Here is a 24078-nt window from a genome sequence, read left to right as displayed (position 1 = left end):
AGCATTGCTTTGCTGCTGCTTTGACTTTTACCCTTTAGTCAGTCACCTTCCAGTCTGCTTCCTTTCAGTGATTTTTAATAGAATGCCTTTTTGATTAAAGAAAATTGGTTGATACACTGCTCTAATGAAAATGCTAGACAAATGCTCCTTCTTGGAACTGACATCAGGAATGTTATACAAGACATTCTTAAATATGCTGGCAGCTGCCCTGAATGTAATGAAATCATGGAAATTAGAAGTATTACGCTCTCTGTGTGGCCAGCTCAGGACTGTTTTCAGTATGTTACCCAGTTTTGCTGTGAATTTCAAAAGGAATCACTTTTCCTGAATTTTTCTTGGGACATTCTTCAACATGCTTATAATTCCCACAATCAGGAAAATTATCCTGATATTCTGAGGTACTATTTTTTTTTTTTTTTTCCCGGATTGTACACAATTCCTCATGCCTACATCCCTTTGTACCACACTAGATCATTCTTCTTGCAGCAGAGAGTTTACAGTCTTCAAAAGACTGGTAACTTTTCTGGTAGAAATGCATGTGTAGGGTGAAATCCTATTCCCACTGCACCAGCAGTAAAATTCCCACAAACTTAAGTTGTTTGGATTTTGCATGCAGTTTTTAGTCTTTTCTTGTATGACACTTTGATTAATCTTTAATACTGTCTTAGTACAGAAGGTATCTAAATGGAGGAAGGGTAGAACAGTGGCAATGATGCATACTTTGTGTTTCACTAGCACCTTTCCATGCAAGGATCGCAAAGCAGCTTATGAAATACAGGTGAGACCTGCTGCAGAGAATAAGGAGTAGTTATTATTTTCATTCTTCTAAAGTGCAGAGAAGGTAGGAGGGAAAGACCTTATCTCTGTGGCAATGTGTATGTGTGTATAAATGAAAGGACCATCCTGGCTTCCATGTTACCTTCTCTTTGTCCGTGTTTTTATTCACGTATTGCTTCTCTGTAGCTTTGGTGTATTTTCATCAGATATTCTGAATTTGGGTTTTCCGAGATGAATCTGATTTTCTCTACCTGGTTTTTAGCACTCTATATTCTTCCATAGTTTCTTTGTTGGAGGCTCACAAAAGTTCCTAAAGTAATTGCAGTTGTGTTCATTTGAAGTAACAATATTCCATTCCTGTCAACAATTAATAGCGGTATTAAGCAAGAGTCAACTGAATGAAAACTTAGTGCAGATTCATATGCTGTCACTTAACACTTGCTATTGGAACGAGCAAGTTCTGGCTTGAGGATGAGGAGCACTGAAAGGGGACTGTGGCTGCCTTGGCTGCTGGGAAGGAAGGCACAGAAACCTGTTTCCAGCTTCTTCGTTCTCCTTTTCTGTTTAGCATGAACATTCTGTTCAAGAGCGGTCAGAGAGATGTGAGGGTTTTCTTACGTATTCTGGTTTGGATTTATTCATTGTAACAGACTTGCAAAAGCCTTTCCAGAATGCAGAGTGGCAGGGACTTAGGCTGAGGGTGGCTTGCACTGAAACTAGAGTCTCCGTGATGCTCAGTGAGAAAACCAGCTGTTTTGAAAGAATGACATGGAGATGGAATAGGGCATCTACATCACTTCTGTCTTGTTGTGATGCCCAGCTTTACCAGGCAACCTTACTCTCAGATGCTGCTGTTGGCATAATGCAGAGATAGCTTACAAAAAAAAAGCCTGATAATGTTTGTAGGTGTACTGTAGAGCACAGACTTCCATGTGCAGGATGCGATGCAAACAATATGGTTTCTGGTATGAAAAGCCTTCAGTTGAGACATCAAATCATTAAGAATACTATGGCCAGAAGCTTTCATAATGAATTACTGTAAACTCATGAAACATTGATCTTTTCTGATTTCAGAGAAAATAAATCAACAGTATGAAGTCAGCTCTATTACAGTTTCAAACAAGAGATGGATTCCTGAAGTATTATCCACTTTCTGTAAATATCACCTATGAGCCTGTATATAAAAGGTTAAATGTTTGCAGACTATTACCCTTTGCCTTAAAGATCAGAGACAAATTACTATTTTTACTTTACATTCTCTTGATGAGGATAATGATAAACATCTGTCACTGCTGCTTAGCCAGCTAAGAATCTTATTGCAATCTGTAATTTAAACAGTGAAGAAAAAAATAAAAAGAAAAAAAAAAACTTGGACAAAATGCATTTTATATAGACAGCAAAGAAGAAAAGAAAGAGAATAGAAGTCAAATGCAGGGGAACTGGGAAAAGGGCATTTTCAGTCTGCAGTTACTTGGCTAAAATCTGTGGGTGTATGATAGATGTATGATTTTCCGTTTATTTGGTATTTCACAGGGAAAATTACAGTCAGTTTCTTTTCAGACATGGAGGCTAAGGAAAGTACTCAATCTGCACGCTGTGACTTTTTGGCATATGCAGTTTATTAACAAAATGATTAAGGTTTATAGGGTAGTGTGTCTACTGGTGTTACAGAATTGAAAACACTGTTTTCTTCAAGAGCTCTTTCAGTGTCCTCCACAGTCCCAGGATTTTTGGGTAGCACTGCTAATGATTTTTAAAGTCCATAGATTAGCTGGTTTTCCAGTAATTCATCTGTAATTAAAAACAATCTGAACTTTTGAAACTTCTTTTACAAACATGTAGTTTTGTTTCTAAACGGTACATTGGATCTTATTTCTTAACAAAACTATAACTTAACAAATCACAACTATCACCATTTCATTTAGACTGGACTGACCAAGCCGTAGTTTACAAGGAGTAAATACAAAGTGGTCTACCTGCCAATGCTGCATGAACAGAAGCAGACCCTGCGTTAGGAGATGAAACTAGGAGTCTCTTTTTGGCCCAGCAAGAATGGATTTCATGCAGGGAGAAGCCTCTTTGGTGACATGTTTGCATATCTAGCTCTAACGGTCTTTCGCTGATGGGTTAGCTACTGATTTCAACTGCTCCGGGAATCTGTAAAGCACTAGTAGTGTGCAAATTTTAGCTAAACGCTATATTATAAATGGAGTTGTGCTGACAGGGGTCTGGCTGGTATATAACTAGTTCTCGTTATTGGGTTATTCACTTTGTGCAAGTAATTTCTGTTTCTTCATGTTAGGCTTCTAGGTGCCAACAGAACAGGTTTAGATTTTATAGTTCATGCTAATATGACTTTGGTGGTTGTTTTCAGGGAGTATTGTATGTCAGAGTTTGGGGAAAGGACATTGTTCTTTGTACTTTCCAGGTTGAAATTCCATTCTTCTGGAATCTTTGAGCCTCAGAAAGCAGTTTGATTTTTGCCAAAAGGCTACTATTCTTTTTTTAGGTTTTCTTATATTTATACAGGCCAGACCGAAGCAAAGTACATACCTTTTAGCTTCCAGTTAAAGTTCCTTGTATTTTCTTTAATTAGGTCAGCTGTTTACATACAAAGAATTTTTTTCCTGTCCAATGAAAAGGGGACCTCTAATATATAATCCAGCCTATGTTATGCTGAGCCTTGAGCACTGGAACCAATGATGCTTTTGCTGTTATCCTTCATAAATCCTTTGTTTATATAGGTGCTATTCACATCTAACAAGTTTGAGGCTGAAGTGTGGAATTTGTCACAACTGAGTCAGTCCTAAATAACAAGGATGTTTTTTACCCATAAGAGGGTAAAATTCAAAATCCAGGTGCTGCTTTCTTGCATGGGTCAAGCTGGCTGAATCTGAAGGGTAAAAGATTTGATAATAAGTATCACAGTAAGTGATCTGAGGTAATTTCTTGGGGTTTCATTTACGACCACACGTCTTTGTCTGAAAACTTAAATACAAAATTACAAATTTGTGTGGAAGTATATAATGTACTTTGTGGAAAAGGTCTTGCAGCTCATACTGCATTAACCTCTAAAAGTCCAGATTTCGTGACGTTAAACACTAATGTTAAACAGGCCAGTACTTCATATTTTAACCTCCAGACCTTCTTTGTATGAGTTACATTGCTGGATGACTACAGTGTAAGTCCATTTTTTTTTCCCCAATATATTTCCAGTTTACTGCAGTCTGAAAGACTTGACTTTTCTTTTTTTTTTTTTTTTTTTTTTCTCCTGTGTAGACTGAAAATGATGAGAATGGCCAAGCAGACAATTTTTCAATGGACCCCCAGCTGGAGAGACAGGTGGAGACAATTCGAAATCTTGTGGACTCCTACATGTCTATTATCAACAAATGTATCCGAGATTTGATACCAAAAACAATCATGCATCTTATGATCAATAATGTAAGTAACAGCCAGGGTTCTAAATTATCTTAACATGTCTGTCAAATCTCTTGCACTCATACAAATACACCTCTTGAATACAGCAGCAACAACAGCAGGTACTAAAGAGAATAACATGCTCTCATAAATGCCACTCTCTTAGACAAAATATTCCAATCTTCTGTAATAGTAGGAAGTTCTGGAGCCTTCTGAAAGGCTGGCACGCTGCCTTGAGTGCTTACTCCAAAATGCTAAAGATTGAATTCATTTACATCTTAATCAGAATATAAATTATTATTTAAAGGTAAAGCAAGGATTTTTTTTGTCTGTCTGTCTTTTGATATAACAGGAAAAGGGAGTTGGGAGCTCCATCTAGACAGTCTGTGAGAGCAGCAGAGCAGAGCTGTGCTTCCTTGATTTTCAATCTGTAGCCCTTTGTCATGGTTTCTTAAAGCAGTTCTTATTTTATTTGGGTTTCTTTACATTTTCAGGCTACCATTTTCAATTAATAAATCTAGAACCCTAGGACACTGTTGTGTAGATAAGCAGATGTGGTTGGTTGATTGATTGTGTGTGTGTTAGAGCTGAAGATTATTTGGTTAAAGAAATGGCTTTGAGATATCATTGTTTTTCCACTGCACTAGGATCTCAGCCTTTGCTTCCTGGCAGAGTTCCAAATGGACCTTGTTGAAAACAAAGCTTAATATTAGTGCCACTGCTGCCATATGAACTAATAACGGAAAGCACGGCTCCTGTTAGTTATGGGTAGCACCTTTTCTGTGAAGTCATCAAACCAGTCAGTTTTTACAAATACAATATGCTATAAGGCAAATCTGGCTAGAAAGTAGCATTTACTTTTGACTCAGAGCCACCTCTAGCTTTAGTCCAATGGATTTCATTAGCCCTGCAGAATTTGCATTGCAGTTAAGAGTTAGGTGGTTGGACAGGAAATTTCAATGGGATTTCCTGGTACGTATAATACAATCAGAATTTTTGCATGAGGTGAGAGATAACCCATTAACTTCTTTAGGTTTAGGGGAGTCAGACTCCACATAATGCTCTAGTCATGGGTGAGTTTTTACAAAAAAGCATGGGAACAGTCGAACTGCCCTTTTTATCCTGAAATCAGCCATGCTCTTGAATTTATAGAGTGAGCATGTTCCCTCTGCTCTTTCCAGATCACAGCTAGCAACTTGCTCCTTTGACTTAGCACAACTTCAGTGCCTTTTGAAAGGGCTGGGTTTTAGCTCTCATTTCATAAACTGCAGAGTTTGGTGAGCAGTTCTTTTTGAAAGTTTACATTAAATTTTCTGCCACTCACCTCCTGATATGGAATAATCTGAGGGTCTCTGAAGTGCATGCTTTACTCAGAAGTAGAATACTATAAGATTTTATACTTTCAATCTCATCAGCTCTTACATTGGTCAAGTCTGCCATGCTGGCTGACCATGGCACACAGAAACAACATACTTACATCATCTACCTTTCAGCTGACCTCATAGTTCACACCTGTGTTTGGGCTTGCTAGTGAGCTAAGACCTCCACCTCAATCCTAGAATTTAAATTTGTGGCAAAGAATCAAAACTTTTTAATGGACTGTGAAGGGTGAGACTGAAAACATTAATGCACTTGTTTCTGTGCAGCATAGGCAGTAAAATACCATATTAAAAACAATAGCTAAAATATAAATTTTAAAAAATAAGCGCTATTAAAAGGAGAAAGAAATGCTTGTATTAAAACTGCTGAGCCAGGCCAAAAGGTTGTGCAAAGACCTGGAAAGCAGTGGAGCTGTGATGGAAGGTGGATCCTGTTAAATATGTGTGTGTTCCTTGGAGCCTTCGGAAGTCCAACCCATCCACCAGGAGTTAAGTGAAAACACCCTCCCTCCCCCTAATGAGCATATTCTATACTTTCTGCTGCCCCATCGTGTTGCCTCCAAAACTCTGGAAACAAATCGATCCCAAGGAGTTTGTTTCCATGACAAATGTAACCTCCCAAGTCTTCCTAGAACTTCCTTTCCATTTTGTGGGCCTCTAAATGAGCACTTAAGATTCAAGGGAAGTATCAGGTTCAAACTTAATGTACAGAAAATAATTAGATGCTCCCTAAGCATATTTTGAGGCCTAAACCTAGATTGTTGTATTCCAAATGCATCCCTTATTCTTCCCTTAGGGTGGATGTTGATTACCTTAGAAGAAAATACATTTACCACACAGAACTGCATTGAGTTACCGTTAACAACTCAAACATGCAGAAACAAAATGCACATTTCAGAATTTGTATTTGATGGTGCCTAGGTATCACAGATTATACAAGAGGGGTGGTCTTACAGGAGACAGTATATACTCCATAAGCAGTGCTGATATTAATCTCAGCTGAGTAGAAAAACTCCAGAGTACTTATTACTACCAAACTTAACCTTAAAGGAATGGACTGTGCTTGCATTTGAGGCAGTGATGTGTGTTGTAGACTGCCCACTGATGAATGAAGCTGCACGCCCATCTTAGCCCGCTTCAGAGTGACAGGGCAGGCTTTGTGGCATTGACGTTTTGGACGCTTGCTATGGTTCAGCTTTGACTGCAGGCCTGATATGATGTCTGTGAAGGAAAATGTTTTAAACCATTCCCGTGAGTCTTTGTGTTTTCTAGAAAGGAGCAAAGGTGTGAGTAAGTGTCACTTTCCCTTCCTTTTCCAAGCTGGAGAAAGTGGCTGTTGTGGAAGATCTTCCTCTGTCTAGTACAGTGCATCTGATTGCAGAAGGCGGGAGGTTGATCCAAGAACCATCCTTAACACAGCAGTCTTCCCCTTCCAGAAGAGTTCAGGGAGTTACTTGAGTCTCCTGCTAGTGGCAGACAGGGATCTCTCATGATAATTGTCACAGGCTGATTTTTTCAAACAGATATTTGTGGTTTAACAATGCCTTTACAATCAGCTCTGGCCTTAATCTAATTTTAGGACTTCTTCTTCTTCTTTTTTTGAAGTGATGCCATTAAAATGCTCATTTCATCGAGTAGAATGTGATGCTGTTTAACTATGATATCTGTTTTTAATGTGGAGTTTTTGGCAATCATGAGGAAAGTAGTGTACTCTGGCTCTTGATCAGTACCATCTACTGGAAAACAGCATGAGACTCATGGAAAATTTTTCCAGGCTTTGCTAAGAATTTGTGCATCTCCTGTCATACGTGAATGGGAGATGACAGCCAAGCCCAGGCAATATGGTTTTGTTTCCCTGTAAGGTCTTCCTGGCCTTCTTTTCATTGCTAGGTGACCATAAGGGCTCCCATGCCTGCGCAGTTCGAGTGCTCTTACTGACTTTGTCTGAACAGAAACATTGCCTTAGTCTGTCAGGATTTAAATCAATGTTGCTAAACTAGCACAAACCTGTGTGCAAACGGAGCTCAGGTTTATGTAATCAGAATCTTGGGAAAGTATTATCATTAGAATCTCCAGCTCAAAAAAGCTTTATAGAGCAAAAAGCCAGGTGAGAAATAGATCAGAACAGCAACAAAAGTCTCAAATGCAAGGATTTAGTAGGTCAGCAGTTGGTCTATTTACTGCAGTCTTATTTAATCAGAGTACTTCTAGCTTTTTATCTCTCTTAATGTGGCCCAGGTTTCCATAACCAGGGCAAGCATAGCAGGAAATCAATATAGTAAATTAGATTACTTGGACACTTCTCCCTTCAGTTTGAATGCATGAGGATGGGATATTTAGAATCTGACGAAGTTGTTGCAGATGAAAGACACCGTCTACAGTAGGGTAAATTGTTGCTAAGAAAATAATTGACAGAGGTGTTATAAAGCCTGAAAATTCCCATTCCCGGGGGAATTTAGTATCTGATGGTATTACTAATGGATGCCATTTACCTCTCAGTCAGCCATTTAGAATTGGACCAAAATGCCAGGTGACTCCTGGGAGCTGCTGGGAAGGAAGCCTGTTTGAAATGAATGGTAAACAGAGGTGTTACCTTAGAGACGTAGACCAGTGTTAACTCCAGCCATGTCCAGTGTTTCAAAGATGGACCAAAAAAAGGCCACAGTGCATTGTCGAGTGACTGCACAAAACCATCTTATCCTCACATGTGAATCATTGTCTCAGAATGTGGCTTTGTAATTGCATTAAGCCCACCTGCATGCAGGCAGCCGCTAAAAGGTCCAGTCCATCCTTTTCCAGCTGCTCTGCCCAGCTGCATGTGCCAGCCTTTCCTTGGGCCACAGCTAGACCTCAGGCTGCTGCACCATCAGCACAATCTGAGTTCAGCATTTTTTAGTCCCTGATCTGATCTAACAAAAGCTGCATGACCAGCAGAATTGATGTAAGGTAGTAGGAGAAACCAATTTAATTGAGATATGTCTGTCTCCTGGTTCCATGGATCTCGCAGTGTATTTGTTCAGTATTATATTTTCAATGGGGTTTTTTGTTTGTTTATTTGTTTGGTGGGATTTTTTTGTCTGATGAAATAGGTAAAAGAATTTATCAACGCAGAGCTCCTGGCTCACTTGTATTCTTCTGAGGACCAAAACACTCTGATGGAGGAGTCAGCTGAACAGGCGCAGAGGCGAGATGAAATGCTCCGCATGTACCAAGCACTAAAGGAAGCCCTAGCAATCATTGGCGATATTAGCACTAGCACTGTCTCAACCCCTGCACCCCCTCCCGTAGATGACTCTTGGCTTCAGCAGGCCCGCAGGTAAGGATCCTCAAATCTGTATTGCAATGAAATTTAGGACAGGCAGACATTGTCAGCATCAGTAGCTCCCTCCTTGCCTGTGTTTCTGGGCAGATACTCCTCTAGGTCTTTAATAACATTTGTGATGGAAATCAAAACATTTTCATATATATATATATATATATATCTTCTGTGGATATGTATGTGAACACCAGACAGGGTGTTTGCCTTGTAGAAGACCATCCAGTGGATTTATAGCTTGTCTGATGCTTCAGATAGTAGCCGCTTCTGTCACCCCAGTGGTGCATCCACAAGGCCTCTTCTTGCAAGCCGTTATAATAATTCAGCATCTTGGGCTCCATGTCCTAGAAAATCCACTTAACAGAACATTATTAGAACTCTAATATTAAAATCCATTACGTTTACCTCTTTGCTCTTATATTTATTTCTGACTAACATAAGGCATGCTGTCTGTGGGAAAGGTGTGAGACTTAGATATATGTGATGCTGTGACACTGACAGCAAAGGAAAATGCCAAGAAAAAACAATTGTCATAGGCATTAAAAAGGTTTTAATATCTGTTTAAAAATAATAAAAAAAGAAACAAACAGAACCCCAAACCCCACCTTACTGAACTTCTTAAATCTCTGATATTTCACCAGATCACCTCCTCCAAGTCCCTCAACTCAGAGGAGGCCTACATTAAACAATCCCCCAACCAGACCTTTACCTGGCCGAGGACCCGCTCCTGCAATCCCATCCCCAGGCCCTCAGTCGGGTGCTCCCCCGGTCCCGTTCCGCCCAGGACCCCTGCCTCTGTTTCCGAGTGGCGGTGAAGCCCTTGGAGGACCTCCCCAGGTTCCCTCACGGCCAACGCGGGCTCCTCCCAGCGTCCCAAGGTAAGATGTCTAATCTTCCTGGGGGTGGGCATGGTTCTCTCCCTCTAGCATAACAGACAGATTCTGCACTGTGTCGGAAAGTCGAGCACTGCTGTTGAGGAAGTCTTGTAACAAACCAAAATTGGGCATTCCCTGCAGAGAGTCAGAGGTGTTTTGAGGAACCAATTTTTAGCACAAATATGACCTTCTGAAAAGATAGGAAGTTTTTTCATGGAAAAAAACCCAAACAGTCAGTTTGAAGACACGAGATTAAGAACCCCTGTTCTGGTTGTGTTGTGTCCACATAGGGGTTCACAGAGAGAGGAGTCATCTACCCCTCCACCAGAAGAGGGGCAGGGGTACAACTCCTCACTTCTGCAACTGAGTCCTCCCCAGAAGAAGTAATGGCTCTTCTGGGAGAGAACAAGAACAATCCTTGTAGAACCAGTGGAACAAACTGATAGGAGTCTGATTTTTATTCCACAAGGCAAATAATTTACAGCCAATTGAAAACAGTCCATAGTTGTCTAACAGCGTAGGTCATATGGTACAAAACGATTAGTTAAGGAACAGGATTTTCATGACCACATCGTTTCCTTTCCTTCCCAGGGCTTTGCATTTATCAGTACTTTTAAAAGTAACTTTGCATATTTTATAATTTTGTGTGGCATTAACTGCTTTTTTAATATAAGTTATATGAATAAAATGTCCTTAATGTTTATTTTCACAATGACATAATACACGTAATCACTTTTATATATATATATATATATATATATATGAAAGCCTCTGATTCCAAGGGCTTCGGTAACTTTCTAAATTATGAGAGGCATGGGCAGATTAGGCAATGTTGGAACAAAGGGCTTTCTCCATTTTTAATAAATTAACTGTTACGTTACAATTAGTCACAGTTTGCAAAAAAATGCCAGTTAAATAGAAACAAAAAGAAAATGTGCACATTTTCAATTTTAGAAATGGCAATTGAGAAGAGAACCTTTAGAGAAAAACTTTCTTTTAAATAGGTGAGATCTGTTGTAGTTGTCAGTAACTTAAATTTGAGGCTCAGTTTCTAACATAATTACCCTTTATAATATGGAAAATAAATAAATGAGGTATATCAAAGGAATGAAGTATATTTTGCTATGAAACAGCATTGTTGCATCAGTGCCCAACCATGAAATGCACTCTTTCATTGTAGTGGGCATCCCATAGCTCGCAGTAGGACCGCTGGGGAGAAACCTAGAGTTGCCTTTCTGGGTACTAAACTTCACACTGAAATGGAATAAGTCCCTCGCTTGGGAGAGCCTGGGACTGAGCTGCAGGGCACTGGTCCCAGTGCTTCCTCTGTGCCATCAGAGGATAACTCACATGCTAGATACAGAAACGAGGTCCAGTGTTTTGTCAGTTGTACTACTGGAGAGAACCATAGCTCCCTGGCATCTCTCACCTTGCCTTGCAAATGAGCATGTCTCCTTTGTCCTGCCTGGCTGTGATTTTGCATGAACGTTGCTTTCCTGAGGTGGCTTGCCAAGAGCATGTCTGATGATAATCTTTTTGATGCTAAAGTGATAGATGGGATGGAGACCAGAAAAGAATTTTCTAGCATATAAAAGACACTTGGGTAAGCAGCCTGCAAACAACTCAATTTGGGACTGCCACTGGTGGCATGCAAAGCAGTGGCTGATAAAGGAGGTCAGTGTTTTAAAAATGCTGTAGCTGGATATATAATTGAATGTACAACTGCCTGACATTTTTGTGGAAAAAATATCTGCAATACACATCTTCTGGACTGGATCCTAGATGTCTTTTTTAGAGCTATGAAAGCCTCAGACATAAAAAAATCTCAGCTGCTTAAGAATGAAGGAAGGGTTTGCCGTTTTGCTGAAACTTCAGGTTTCTCCTGCTGACTAAACTCCGAGAGAGGAAATCCCAGGGAAGGGGCTGCAGGGGAAATCACCTGAGGGGGACAGTGTGGCCGGCTCCCATGCCTATTAAATGTTTCTTTTGAGCCTTGGAATTTCTGCTACGCTTGGTCTGGTTTTAATAACAGCCTTTGCAGGATCATAGGAAATTGACTCAGAAAATGGGTCTGAGATATTAAAAGGGAAAAAAAAATAGTTTTGAGGAAGAGTTCTTGTGGAAACTTGAGCGTTCTCTGTGACTTAGTTTTGAACTGGGGCGCTCTGCTCTGACCACTCTACCACCATTTTCTGCAGTGATTCCTTGAAGTGTCAGGATCCCCCATATCTAAGGAAATAGTTTAGCGTCCTGAGAAGAAAGTTGAATTTTTAAAGTTCATCTAGCTTTCCAAGGGAGCTTTTAGTTCCAGACCCTGTCACAGGGAGCTGAAAATCCTGATATGCTGAAGAAATATATGCTTTCTATTTTCTCCTGTTCTGCCTTAAGATAAAAAGATTATTTTCAGGAGTAAGACTTGGACTGTCTTTTTCCAACCAGCAGCTGAGCACATGTTTGGTTTGGAGAATTGGGCACCTTACATTGAGATACAGGCCCTGCCTTTAAAAAAATCCTTTTTTTCCTCAACACTATTAGCATTTAATCAAAGGAATTGTACAGAAATGGTGAGCTCTCGGCATTTTCTCACTCTTCCTTGCTTACTGTACAGGGAAAGGAAAAGGGTTAGTGGAGCAGGAAATAATTTTCTTCCTTGCTCCGCTCTGATTCTAAAGCTGTTTTGGGTTATGTGCTCTGAATATTTCTGTAAGGAAACAGAAACTATTTGCATGATACATGCCTCTCTTAATTAATCCCACTTGAGGTGGGTGGATCTCTCCCAGCAAAGCCTGTGAGTAAAGGCCCCTGGCTTTAAGGGCTTGATGCCAAAGCATATACGATTTGTGAAATATTCCCCGCTGCCAGAATTTAGATTATTCCCCCTCTCTCTGAAAAGGCTGCAGTAGTATTTTGAAAGAAAATGCAGCTGTGCGCTCACTTTGGTAAGATGGCTTTAAGCAGGCCACTTTAGCCACTTTAGCTTACCATGATGTGTGTTTACCTGCCTGTTTGGAAAGCCTGATCTTGACCAATTTTAGTTCTACTGTGGATGCTTTGATTTATGGCTTTTAAATGTCCTGAATGGGAACCTCAGCTTTGCCACAAGGAAAACAATTGAATTGGAAATGTTCTTCTCTGGGCAGCAGAGCCCATGGTGTTAGTGGGAGTGGGAGGGTGCTTCCCTTTTCTCTCGGTGTCCTGCTCTGCAATGCTCCTGTGGATTCATGAAGGCTTTCCCAAAGAAGCACTGGAGATTGTTACTCACTTTGCCATCAAAACATACATGAACCCACTCAATGTGGAACCCTGGGACCTGGTTAAACAGGGGTCTTGTAGGGCTGGACCATCCACTCAAGCAGGCAGGAACATAAATGCTCTCCAGCACTTGTGTCTCACCCTCAGGCATGCTGGTGCTTGATCCCTGGGTGCTGAGGGTGGTCTTCACATGTGAGGCAAGCAGTGGGGAGAGAATTCATGTTGTGCTGTTCATGAAGAGTTCCATACTCTCCCTACAGTTTACTTCAACCCACAGCCAGGCAGCATGGAAGGGGTGATGGCTGCTATGCAGCTACGTTTTATTATGCCACTGAGGCTAATTACATGACCTGTTGTGTTTGTAACTAATATATGTTGTAAGCCATCATTACGTATTTCTGCCAAGCTGACACAAAAAAGTACTTATACTTGACAGTAATTACAATCAGAAATTTCCAGGCAAAGTCAGAAGCGCTGCGGAAAGCATCGCTGCCTGACGTTTCCTGGTCCACAGGCTCTGTACTCAGCTCTTTGATTGTCAAGTGTCAACCATGAAGTAAGTTTTCTGTGATGGATTTTTATGGATTAGAGTTCTTTGGAAAGATTTAATGTAATGTCTAACTCTGTGCATTGAATGATAAGGGGATCCCTTGCAAAAATCGTACGTGATCCTCTGATTAAAATCCGTCATAGTGCACAGGCATATAAGGCCAGAAGGGTTATCCTGCCTTAGCCTGGGAATCTCCTCTCTGCTGAAAGTTTGACCTTGAAGCCTTAAAAGCTTACTACTATATTTTTAAATGGAATATAAATAATAATCAAATAGCCATTGCATCAAACTCTTCTGGCAGGATGAATAAGTGCCCACCCTAAAGCATTTGCTTGCTGAGTTGGATGATCACAATCTGAACACCCAAGTAGAAGAGCACAGCTCCATAGCAGTAGCATCCATTTGTCCTCTTTGAACGGATCTTCAGTAAAGGTTATATTCAAAAACTGTAATCAGCAATTAGGAGTGTTTCATGCAAGCAAAGTGACAAGAGTGTTATATGGAGAGATTTCAAAATCCTGCTGAATATCAGGAGAAGGAGAAGGCCTGAGAATAACGAATTTAATTTTGCATTTCATGTCTGTGATCAAAAGAATATACAGCTACATGGGTGATGCAAAGCCAGAGCCCATCGCAGGAGGGGATACTGCTCTGCCGCAGTCAATATGTTTCCAACTCTTGCCTGTCCAAGGACCCCAAAAATCACAAGACTTACGAGAATATCAGTTATTCCTTCTGTGATTTCTGCCCTGAGGGAAGGCATCCCTGTATAATTTGTTACCAGTCTAATTTACATTTCTTGTTGAAATGCATGCCCAGTAATACGTCCCTTTTGCTGCTGGCTGCTTCAAGCAGGAGACTTGATTTATTTTCTCTTATCTCTTAGAAAGGAGCTCTGCTTTTCCCCCTCCTCCACTGGCTCCTTGATCACTATTTTGTTTTACCTTTTTTCTTCCCTTCCCTCTCTGTCCCTTTCTTGACCATCCTGTTTGCTTCCTCTTTCACCTTCTCCCTTCACTTGTTTTCCTGCCCAGTACATTTGTCTCCCCCACATATTCCCTCCTTTCCTTCTCACCGTCTTGTCCTGGTTTCTTTCCAACTTATCCCTTCCCTGGCACCTTTGTAAATCTGTCTCCTGCTCCTTGCATTTCTGTTTTCTTTTAAGTCTTTCAGATAGTTTTCAAACCATAAAACGCAATATTTGGCAATCTTTCTTAACAGCAACCTGGTGTCAGTGGCTGTGACAGCCATTAAAAATGGTAGCTACACTACTTGGGGTAGCCATACTGCCATGTGCAAAACCAGTTGAGGAATTCTGGTCATCTTACCTGGGGTCATCTTGCAGCTTCAGTCCTAACAGAAGCAATGAAAGAAGGAGCATTCTGAATGATTATAAATATTGGAGGAATTGGCCAGAAAGCAGTTTTTAAAAACATGTAAAATATCACAATACAACAACTCTTGTGGTTTCATTATAATTCTGCAATACCGATCTTACGAGAAATTTGGAATGGCATTTGCACAGGACTGATTCTTCAGCTGCCTGAACTGTAATGCCATGAGAGAAACGGGAGGGTCTCCACTTCTGCTCCAGGAGCTTCACCAATTGCTGCCCCTAAAAGGATGGCTTTCTTCTAGACTAGCAATAGGATTTTGTTCACTGCCTTCCTTCATATACCTCTCCTCCAGATGACTGTCCTGAAGATCAAGTAAATGAAACACATTGCAGCCTAGGTACTATATGTGCTGCCATTGACTCTAACTCTACCTCCATCAGCATCTCCTTTCATCAGCCAGAGGCAGGCTCTCCACTTCCTATCTTCAGTGGTCTAGGAATTTTCTGATGGGTAATACACTATGACAGTTGAACAAAAGTGTCTGAAGAGTCACTTGTTCTACACAGAGTTAAGGTTTGATCTTATTTATTGTATCTCAGGTAGTTTTTATTGTCTTTAGTATTGTTCCTGAGCTACCTGCTCCCGCTTTATTCAACAAAAAATTGTTTTTGAAATGAGGTGAACTAGGAGAGATCCATTTGATTGGGACTGTTGCAAGTTACATTCAAAGTTCAGCAAAGAGGATCAGGCTGGGAAACAGCTCTTTGTTACTCTTAGTGTAGACTGGTCCCATGTGATGGGGAAGGGTAAGTAAAAATGATGCAAGAGAGAGGAAGACAGAAAAAGACAGAACCAGAAAAGAGTTGAAAGAAGTCATTCTGGGACAAGGGTGATGTTGTGAGTGCAGTCCTCAAACACAGTGGAAGCCTGCTTTGGGAGTGTCAGCTGGTGAACTGAATGAGTAAGTAATTTATTCTGTTAGGTATTTTCAGCAAAAGCTTTTTTTTTTTTTTTTTTTTGCTTCCTTAGCCTTTTCTCTCTCAAGATACTGTTAGTAGAAGGAAGTGGTTTTTATTTTTAGTGTCTCTCAACTTGAAAAAGGAAAGTAGAGTCAAACAATAGCAAATGTTGTTTGCCGGAAGTACAGGAACCTGAAGATGTGTTTTGTCCCCAGTAATTATTTAATCTCATAACAGAGTCATTTAATAATAGTTACCATGAAGGCTATGCAGGATTAGAGCAAGGGTGTTTAGCAGGAAATTTCTTGCCTTGTCTGAAAGAGTCGGCAGAATAGCAGTACATTTCTAGCCTTCCTTATGCTAGAAGAGAAAAATGTATGGCAGTAAACAGAGAGAAAGCAGTGATAATTTGAACTTCCTGAACCTGCAGGCATCTTGAAAGGCTCTTCTTGAAACTCCCCTGTCCCCTGCAAGCTGTATTGGATCACTAGTGAATGAGGGCACTCAATGGCTTCATTAACAACAGTGACACTGATAATCACGTTAGTTGTCATCATGGACAAGAAGAGGTGCAACTCCAGCTGGAGGTGACAACCAGGATGTTTGCTCCCTTTCTTGCAGCAAGGTAAGTAAAGAGGAGAGAGAGAAAGGTCAAAGGTGAGTAGGAAGGAAGAACAGAGTGGGCAGTAGATCTGGTGTTCGAAGACAGGGTATGTGATTTACATTGATGCTGAACAGTACAGCTAAACACAGACCAGTACACAAGACTTGAGCTACTATGCAAAGATTAGATGTTCCTCCTGCTGATTTTGTGGCCCTTCTGTTGTCATCTTCTGTGGACAGAGGAAAGTAGAGCAGCATTCTGAATGTATCACTCAGCACTCCTAACTCTCTTTTCTTCCACGGGTAGTTTTGGTCCTCTTGAGTATCCTGACCTAGAGTTTCTGAAAGGTTAGGACAGTCCTCCACTAATGTGTTGCACGCTTGCTTACTTGACATGTTCCCTGCTGAAGGGCAAACAAGAACACACAGTTTGTTAAGAATAATAGTCTGTCTTGGTCGCTCCATTGAATTAATTTTTTTGTTTATTCAAGCTGAGTTTTCCGTATGACACATTAATTCCCTGAAATGACTAATTCGAAAATGCAACATCCACATAAACATACAAACATATTTGTATGTGTGTGTGATAGACGTTAATTTATGATGGTCATACAGAAAACATAGCTTGAGTTGCAAATAATAAATTAATCTAGTGGAGCATCGTATTTTGGACCTCTTTGCCTCTGAAAGGAGTATCTGTATTAAGTTAAATCAGACACAGTGGAACCTCAGTAACCCTGATGCTTTGGAGCAGTGCTAGCATTTGAATTGATGGAGATTTATATTGCTGCAGTGTAGTGGTGCTAGGACACATTCTTCTCTTACTTTTTTGTTTCTTTCACTTAAAAGAAATAGGTATCGGATAAAACTGCAGAATCTAACAACTTTAACTTGCTTACACTTAGCACAAAAATTCTTCCACTGACAGAGTATAGTGCAGCTGGGTCATTTGAAATAGTGAGGTTCAGCTGTATGTATAGCTGTGCAAGTATCTGGCAGTACAGTTGCAGCACACCCTCTATGCATTTGTGGAGCCTGATACATATGTGTTCAGCTGGAGAGCTACTTCAGAACTGGCATGCATCCTCAAACACTGTGCTGTGCGCCTCAGTGCTTCCGTTCCTGACTTGTCCACTGATAGCAATCCTGCGGGCATGCTTACTATAGACATTTCATGTTTGACAAAATGACATTTTTGAGTACAGAAACAAATCTGAGACATTTTCACTCTCTTGAACCATTACGTTGGGGCAAGGGACCATCTCAGACAGGCACTCCCCAGCTATTTTTTCCTTTCATCACCACTGAGTTCTGTTTCTCATTTCTCCCATAATCATCATCTCCTCCTGATTCTTGTCCATGATTCCTGCTTTACTCATAATGTCATCATCCTTTTTCTGCTTCTCCTACTTTCTTATGACCTGTGTCACTACTATCAAGTACCTTTCCTCCCCTTGGTTTTCCCACTTCCACTCAAGATCCTTTCTCCTGAGCTGATGTTCAGGAGACTCCACAGTAGCCATGCTGCATCTGCTGTAGGCCAGAAAGAATTTTAAGTATGCATAGAGTGTAGACTAACTAATGAGGCCTAGAAACCATGTCTTGCCTCTATTCTTCAACTATGATGGCTACAGTGGTTTCACTTCTGGTTTGGATTTTCTTCCAAATCCAGAGGCAGATGGAGGTCGAGAGGTACCATATAAAAGTTAGGGAGGTTGATAAAAGAACCTGGAAAAATAGAGGCTCAGCTGTGTGGGTCTCTCATGATCTTACTGAAAAAGAGGAAAAGGTATAAAGAAATCAGTCAAGGCATTATAACTATCCCAAGAACAAGCTACTTAGTCTCTCTAAATAATCACCCAAATAAGAAACTACATTTATTCCTCACCTGAAGTAAGTCACTCTTTTATCCTCTTATTGTATGCCACACATCCAGATTTGTATTGTCACATAAATAAAATTTGCCTGCAGTCAGACTTAAAGCTGCTTAGAGATTTTGTTTAAATATTTTCTCGTTAAATTCTGCAAAGACGATGTTACGTATCAGGGTACTCAGAGGGCTGTATTATAGGGAAACCAAGATCATGGAAGAGGGAGAGAATAATGGGCTTTGTTTACAATTTCAGATCTATAGGATGTATCGTAAAATATAGTTATGTGCATGCCTTCCACAAGTGTTCTCTGGTGGTCACAAGCAAACAAGAATGTAAAAAGTAAGTGGAAATGAAAGCCTCTATTTAGAAGTACGTTAGCTGTGCTCCAAGAAGAGAAGCCATCTTCTTCGAGCGGGGCCTCCCATAGTAATTACAGCCGTGCTTTACTGAAAGCATATTTTGTGGACTCTGTGTGGGGAGTGATAGCACTTCTCAAAAGGCAAATGCTTGAAGACTTCCCATATGTTTCTGATCGAATTTTAAGTCTAGACTTGCTTTATTTAGTTCCTTTTGCTCTGCATTTGCCTAGCTAAAGCTTTTAGGAGTTCTTTTAAAACTGGGAAAATGGGGTGTGCTGCTTAGGTTAAAAATAAATGTAAAACTTTTCCTTTTTTAAAAAGTTTTTGCATAGGGGTAGAAGTTACCCTCTGTTCAAAACCCCACTGAGCTCTTCAAAGGAGGAGTCTCTGCAGCAACATCAGGGAGTTATTAAATACATACTTAGTCCACAATTTTCATTGGTAAATTCTTTATGTCTGCTTAATGTGTGCTAGTTAGAAGAACTGATTCTTTCTGCAGACTCGTTTACTCAACCCTGGGGACCTATGATCCCCTGCCCCTTTAGCACTAACTTTTACAAACACTGTTTCCCTTTTTTTTTTTTTTAAAAAAAAAAAAAAAAACCACCAAAAAAACACAACAGACCGAGCAGCCCCTTAAAGGGGCCAGGCAGTGGGACTCGGCCCCCAAAACTGGAAAACCCAGCTGAAATGCTGGAGACAATAACCAAATTGGAATTACCGCAGCAGTGACATTTTTACAAGAAGGAGCTTTCTATGAACCAGGAGCAGCTTTTCGGGGCCTGGGAACAGCTCAGCACTGCGAACGCACCCCCAGGCTGTCGGAGTCGCTCCGATAACACAGAGAAAACGCGGTCCACGCCGTCTCTACCACTATCATCCGTTGGCCTCAGACTAAACATTTAATTGGGCTTAGTCACATATTTACTCACTGACATGGCAGCCAGTGCGGAGCAGGGCTCTGGGGGAGGTTGTTTTTCTCCGGTTTTCCCTCACTCCTGCCCACGGGCAGGCTGGAGCTCCCTCTGCTGCTCTGCCCTCCAGGTTACTGCCCGTTTGCTCCGCGTTACTCCACATTTAGAGGGTCTGGCAGCGCTCATTTATGGAACCTTTGCTCAGAAAGCGATGGTGTCGAAATCGTGCTAGGCTTCCCTCAGACCTGCATTTTTTCAGAGATGCCCAGAACGGTGAGGAAGGTGGGACTACATTTGCAAGGAGCAGCACAGTGCTGGTTGCTGGCTCTGTTCTCTCAAGGTGGTGGTTTGGGTGCCCAGGCTCCTGCACCCCTCCATCCCGGGGAGCACTCGCACTCCCAGCCACCGCTCCAGGCATAAAGGAGGGGGAGAGGCAAGAGACATGTGGGTCGGCCTCTCCTCCTGTCTTTGGGGTTGAGATTCCTGTTAGGGTGGAAAAAAAGGTCTGAATCCTACTCGCAGTGTAAAAATGGTCCCATAATGACTTGTCACCTTGAGGGGGAAATCTAGTGACAGGCAACTTCAGGGCTTGTCCTTTCCTGCACTGGGACTTGAGCTTCGGCTCGTGCCAGTTGATGCTGCGTGCTGGTAGCTAACGAAGGCGAGGTCTCTTCCCTGCGCTGTGCTCTGCCCAGGGACTCAGGAGCACGGCCCTTCTTCCTGCGTCACCGGCACAGGGAATCGGAGACGGCTGGGAGAGCGTCAGCAGCAGGACCGGAGGTGAATGGTGCTTTTGCAGGTCTTTTCCCAAGTGCTGCCTTTTCCAAAACACCTGCCACTCCTTTGAAAGGCACCTCTGACCTCCAGGTAAAGGTCCCACTCCCCCAGTCATGGTGCGCTGCGTTAAGGAGCTGGAAGGAAGCCCTGTGCGACTGCACGGGAGCCAGGCAGCACCCTTAAGGGGCAGAGGAGAGGGGCTGGAGCTAAGGAGAGGTCTGCCCATTCCTCATGTACATGCCTGCCCGTACCCGTTGGGAAGACACACACGCGTGTATGTAGGCAGAGCCTCCCAGGTACATGCGTGTGTCTCCACGGGAGGTATTCATAGTGTGGAGTGGTGGAGGAGAGCTTGAGCTGAGGGTTCTCTTCACAGCGGACCTGCCTGTTGGGCAGTGCCACAGGGAGAACAAAGCTCTGACGCTGCATGGGGCAAGGGGGGACGCTGCAGCGTGGCACTGCGCCCCAGGCCCTTGCAGTGGCAGCGGCTCCTCGTCGGAGAGGATCCTCCCTTGGGGGTATCACCTTCTCCTTGGAGGGGTACTCTGAGTGGAAACGAGAGCCTGCTGGGGGATTTTTCTGTTCAGGTCTGGACTGGGCTTGAATGAAAATTCAAAATAATGATCAGAGAGTACAATGACGGCTCTGGTTCAAGGAGGAAATGGGGCTCAGACCTGATTTTGGTTCAGGTTTGGTTTGACTCATTACATCCAGGAAATCCTCCCACTGTGCTCTCCAGTTTCTGATCCTGCTGGGCTAATAGCAATTTGACTAAATTACATTATTTGAATCCAGTGTGCTGCATTCAACCTGGTATTAAAATGCATGCTTGGGCTTGTACCTTTTAAATTTGATATGAAGACAGCTGTATGCATTTTCCCTTGTTTGTAAATTGTATACACATGATACGATGTTTTCAGTAAGCGCTAAACAATGCAATGTGAGGCATTTCAACAAAGGAATAATTTAATGCAACCCAGCAGAAATGCAGAGCCTTAGAAGTGGTTCTTTATGAAACTACGGATTTTGGAAGCGGGTCCAGAAGACCTACACTGGAGCAACACAAGAAACAATAGTTAACACAGTAACGTTTTTTCTGTAAGAAAAATACACCATGAAGAAATATTTTGCCTATTTTTTTAGCTTGTTGATTTACTTGAACGCTTCAGTTGGCATATTTTGTATTTGTTGCATGTTAGGGATTAAAATTCTCATTTCTTCACCAAGAGAGAACATTGTCATACAAGATACACTTTGAGCCAAGCAAGACTTTTTTTGTCAAGTGTGAATTTGTCTCATATATATGTTCCAGTTCAAAGATTAACACATTGTTACATTCTTTTCATCTTCTATTTAGCTTTAACAGAATGAGACACGTTTCCTTTGTAATCTTCTTCAGAGACAGGAACAGTTCCTACTTTCACAGGTGGAAGACAGCGTTAGAGAGGGCTGTACAATTTGTCTTGGCCATTAATGAAGTCTGCTGAAGCTGGATGGGAACTGAAGAGCCCTCGGCTCCCCACCTTTTTCAGACCCGGGGTTCATGCTTCTCTTAGAGCAGTGATGCACTTTTCGTGGTGATCTGGGCTGGGCTAAGGAATAAAGAGAGAGCTGGTACATCCCGTTAAAGAAAATGGGGAGCAAAAGCACTGTGTAAGAGATGGATTGGAATAACTGCAGAAAAAACACCCTGCTGGAGGGTGCTGGGTAGCAAGCTAAGGGAGCAGGCTGGCTGTGAGGAACAGTCCCTTAGGTACATTTATACAGCACGAAGCAGTGCCACACAGAACTGTCCAAGCTAGTGCAGGCGCTGGAGGCCAAACAGCTATTGTCATCTCGGATTCTGGCACAGGCTTTGCTCAGCGGTGGGGTGTTTTAGCTAGGTCCAAATTGAAATGCAGGGGTCTGCAGTACATGGGAGCCTGTGCTGAATCAGGGAATAAAGACCCATAAGTCCTCCCAAAAAATCTGGGACTCCCTTAGCAGTTACTGAAGTCAATAGAGGAGTGCGTTAGAGGTAAATAAATGAATCCAGAAGCCATAGCCATGGCTGGGATTTTCATAACTGGCCATTGATATAAAGCCTGAAATTTGTGCCTCAAATTCAGGCACATTGGCATGGATCCAGTTGGCCCAACTGTGCAAGAAGCTGGAGGTTTCTCTGCTTCTGCAAACAGCAGCTGAAGTCACTGTAGGCTGTCTTCCCAAATCCAGCTGGCCACTCTGAAATGTGCCTGTAAGACTGCTCTGAGGCTGTCCAGGCTGGGACCGACCCCTGAGAAAACAGGAATAATGACCCTCCCCTGATGGTTTCTGTGGCACAAGAAGGTAACTGCATTCAGAGAAAACCTAGGCTGTGGACCAGAGCGAAGAGCTATCTGATGCGTGAGAGGGCTAAGGCATGGTATGCACGTGGCAAACACATCACTTTCTTCCTTCTTGTGGATGTTTAGGGCTGTCATGCTTCAGTGTATGTGTAAAGAAGATTCTTGTGTTTGGGAGCATGTGCATGTTCACGTAGTGACAGCAAAAGGTGCCAGGTTCGTTCTCAGTGTTTGTGCTTATTGTTTCTTCTCTCTTTCTCTCCAGTCGAAGACCACCTCCTTCACCTACTCGGCCCACTGTAATTCGTCCGTTAGATTCATCCCTGTTAGACTAAAAGAAGCTTCTGGCATGTCATTCATTGTTAACCAAATATGTGGAAACAAATTGCTTGATAACTGTTGCAATAACCAATGTATAGTCGCATGTATGGACATCTATAGGCAAGTAACCAATTTTACTGATATACTCTCTGTCCATTCTGCATTGTTTATGATGTCTTAAATGTTTTGGGAAGGTCTGTGCTGCCTTGACTTTTCCTTTTGCAATAGCTGATGTTAGCTAACTTACTGACACGTCTTCACCCAGGCAACTGTGCTCACAGTCCTGTACAGCAAATGGAGGGCTTGACTTTGTGTGTGTTTGTGCATGTGTTGATTTGATCTGCTGCTTTTTTTCCTCTTATCTGAAAGGAATCTTGCTTTTATTTGTACCTTTCAGGTTTTCTGTCGTTTGGAATTATACAGTTACGCCCATTTTCTCTCTTAATGGCTAAACTGGGCAAAAAAACCCAATGTGAGTTCTTACCAAGCTCTTCTGAAGGCCCCACACTTCCATGTCTCTCTTGTAAGAAGCTTGCTGGTTGGCTGCTTCTCCTATAATTTCTCCTTATCCAAAGTCTAGTTTTTATGGAATGCTGTTAAACAAGAAGGGCGTGTATGGGATAATGCGTGTTTTACTTTATTTCCACATTTGGGCAGCTGACATGCAAAGTTGGTTGGGTAGTTGGTAACGACCAGGCTGTGGTGTCCCAGCTTGCAGGGCTCAGTGTGGAGCCATCTCACCCTGCAGCAAGGATGCGAAAGAGCGGTTGGAAGAGCCGGTGCACGACAGAGCAGCGTGTGCCAGCTCGCTTTGTCCTCTGCTGGTGCTTGCTCACATTCGCACTCCCACTGAACTCATGGGAAGCCTTGGGTGTATGTGACTGCATGTAATATGTATAAATGTACTGCATGGCGGGATCCAGAGCACCGAGCGTTGCTTTTGGTCATTTTGTGAAACAGAAGGAGATGTAGATACAGATATAGATATATATGCACGGCTGTGAATGGGCTACCGCTCCTCTGCCCACTGTGTGAGCCAAT

General features: G+C 42.0%; 1 protein-coding gene across 1 annotated transcript in view; it reads left to right on the top strand.

Moving 5' to 3' along the window:
* Positions 1-23051, top strand: part of DNM3 (dynamin 3) — a 185051-nt gene extending 162000 nt beyond the window's left edge. Inside the window, exons 18-21 of the mRNA XM_010582141.1 lie at positions 4057-4221; positions 8666-8892; positions 9534-9770; positions 22982-23051. Of these exons, the coding sequence (XP_010580443.1) occupies positions 4057-4221; positions 8666-8892; positions 9534-9770; positions 22982-23051 (699 nt within the window). The remainder of the gene's footprint in view (positions 1-4056; positions 4222-8665; positions 8893-9533; positions 9771-22981) is intronic.
* Positions 23052-24078: the final 1027 nt, after the last annotated feature.

This window comes from Haliaeetus leucocephalus, unplaced genomic scaffold, assembly GCF_000737465.1.
Source record: "Haliaeetus leucocephalus isolate CR32 unplaced genomic scaffold, Haliaeetus_leucocephalus-4.0 Scaffold76, whole genome shotgun sequence".
Taxonomy (NCBI): Eukaryota; Metazoa; Chordata; class Aves; order Accipitriformes; family Accipitridae; genus Haliaeetus; species Haliaeetus leucocephalus.
Note: the sequence above shows the minus strand (reverse complement) of the source record. Positions and strands in the feature narration are given on the sequence as shown.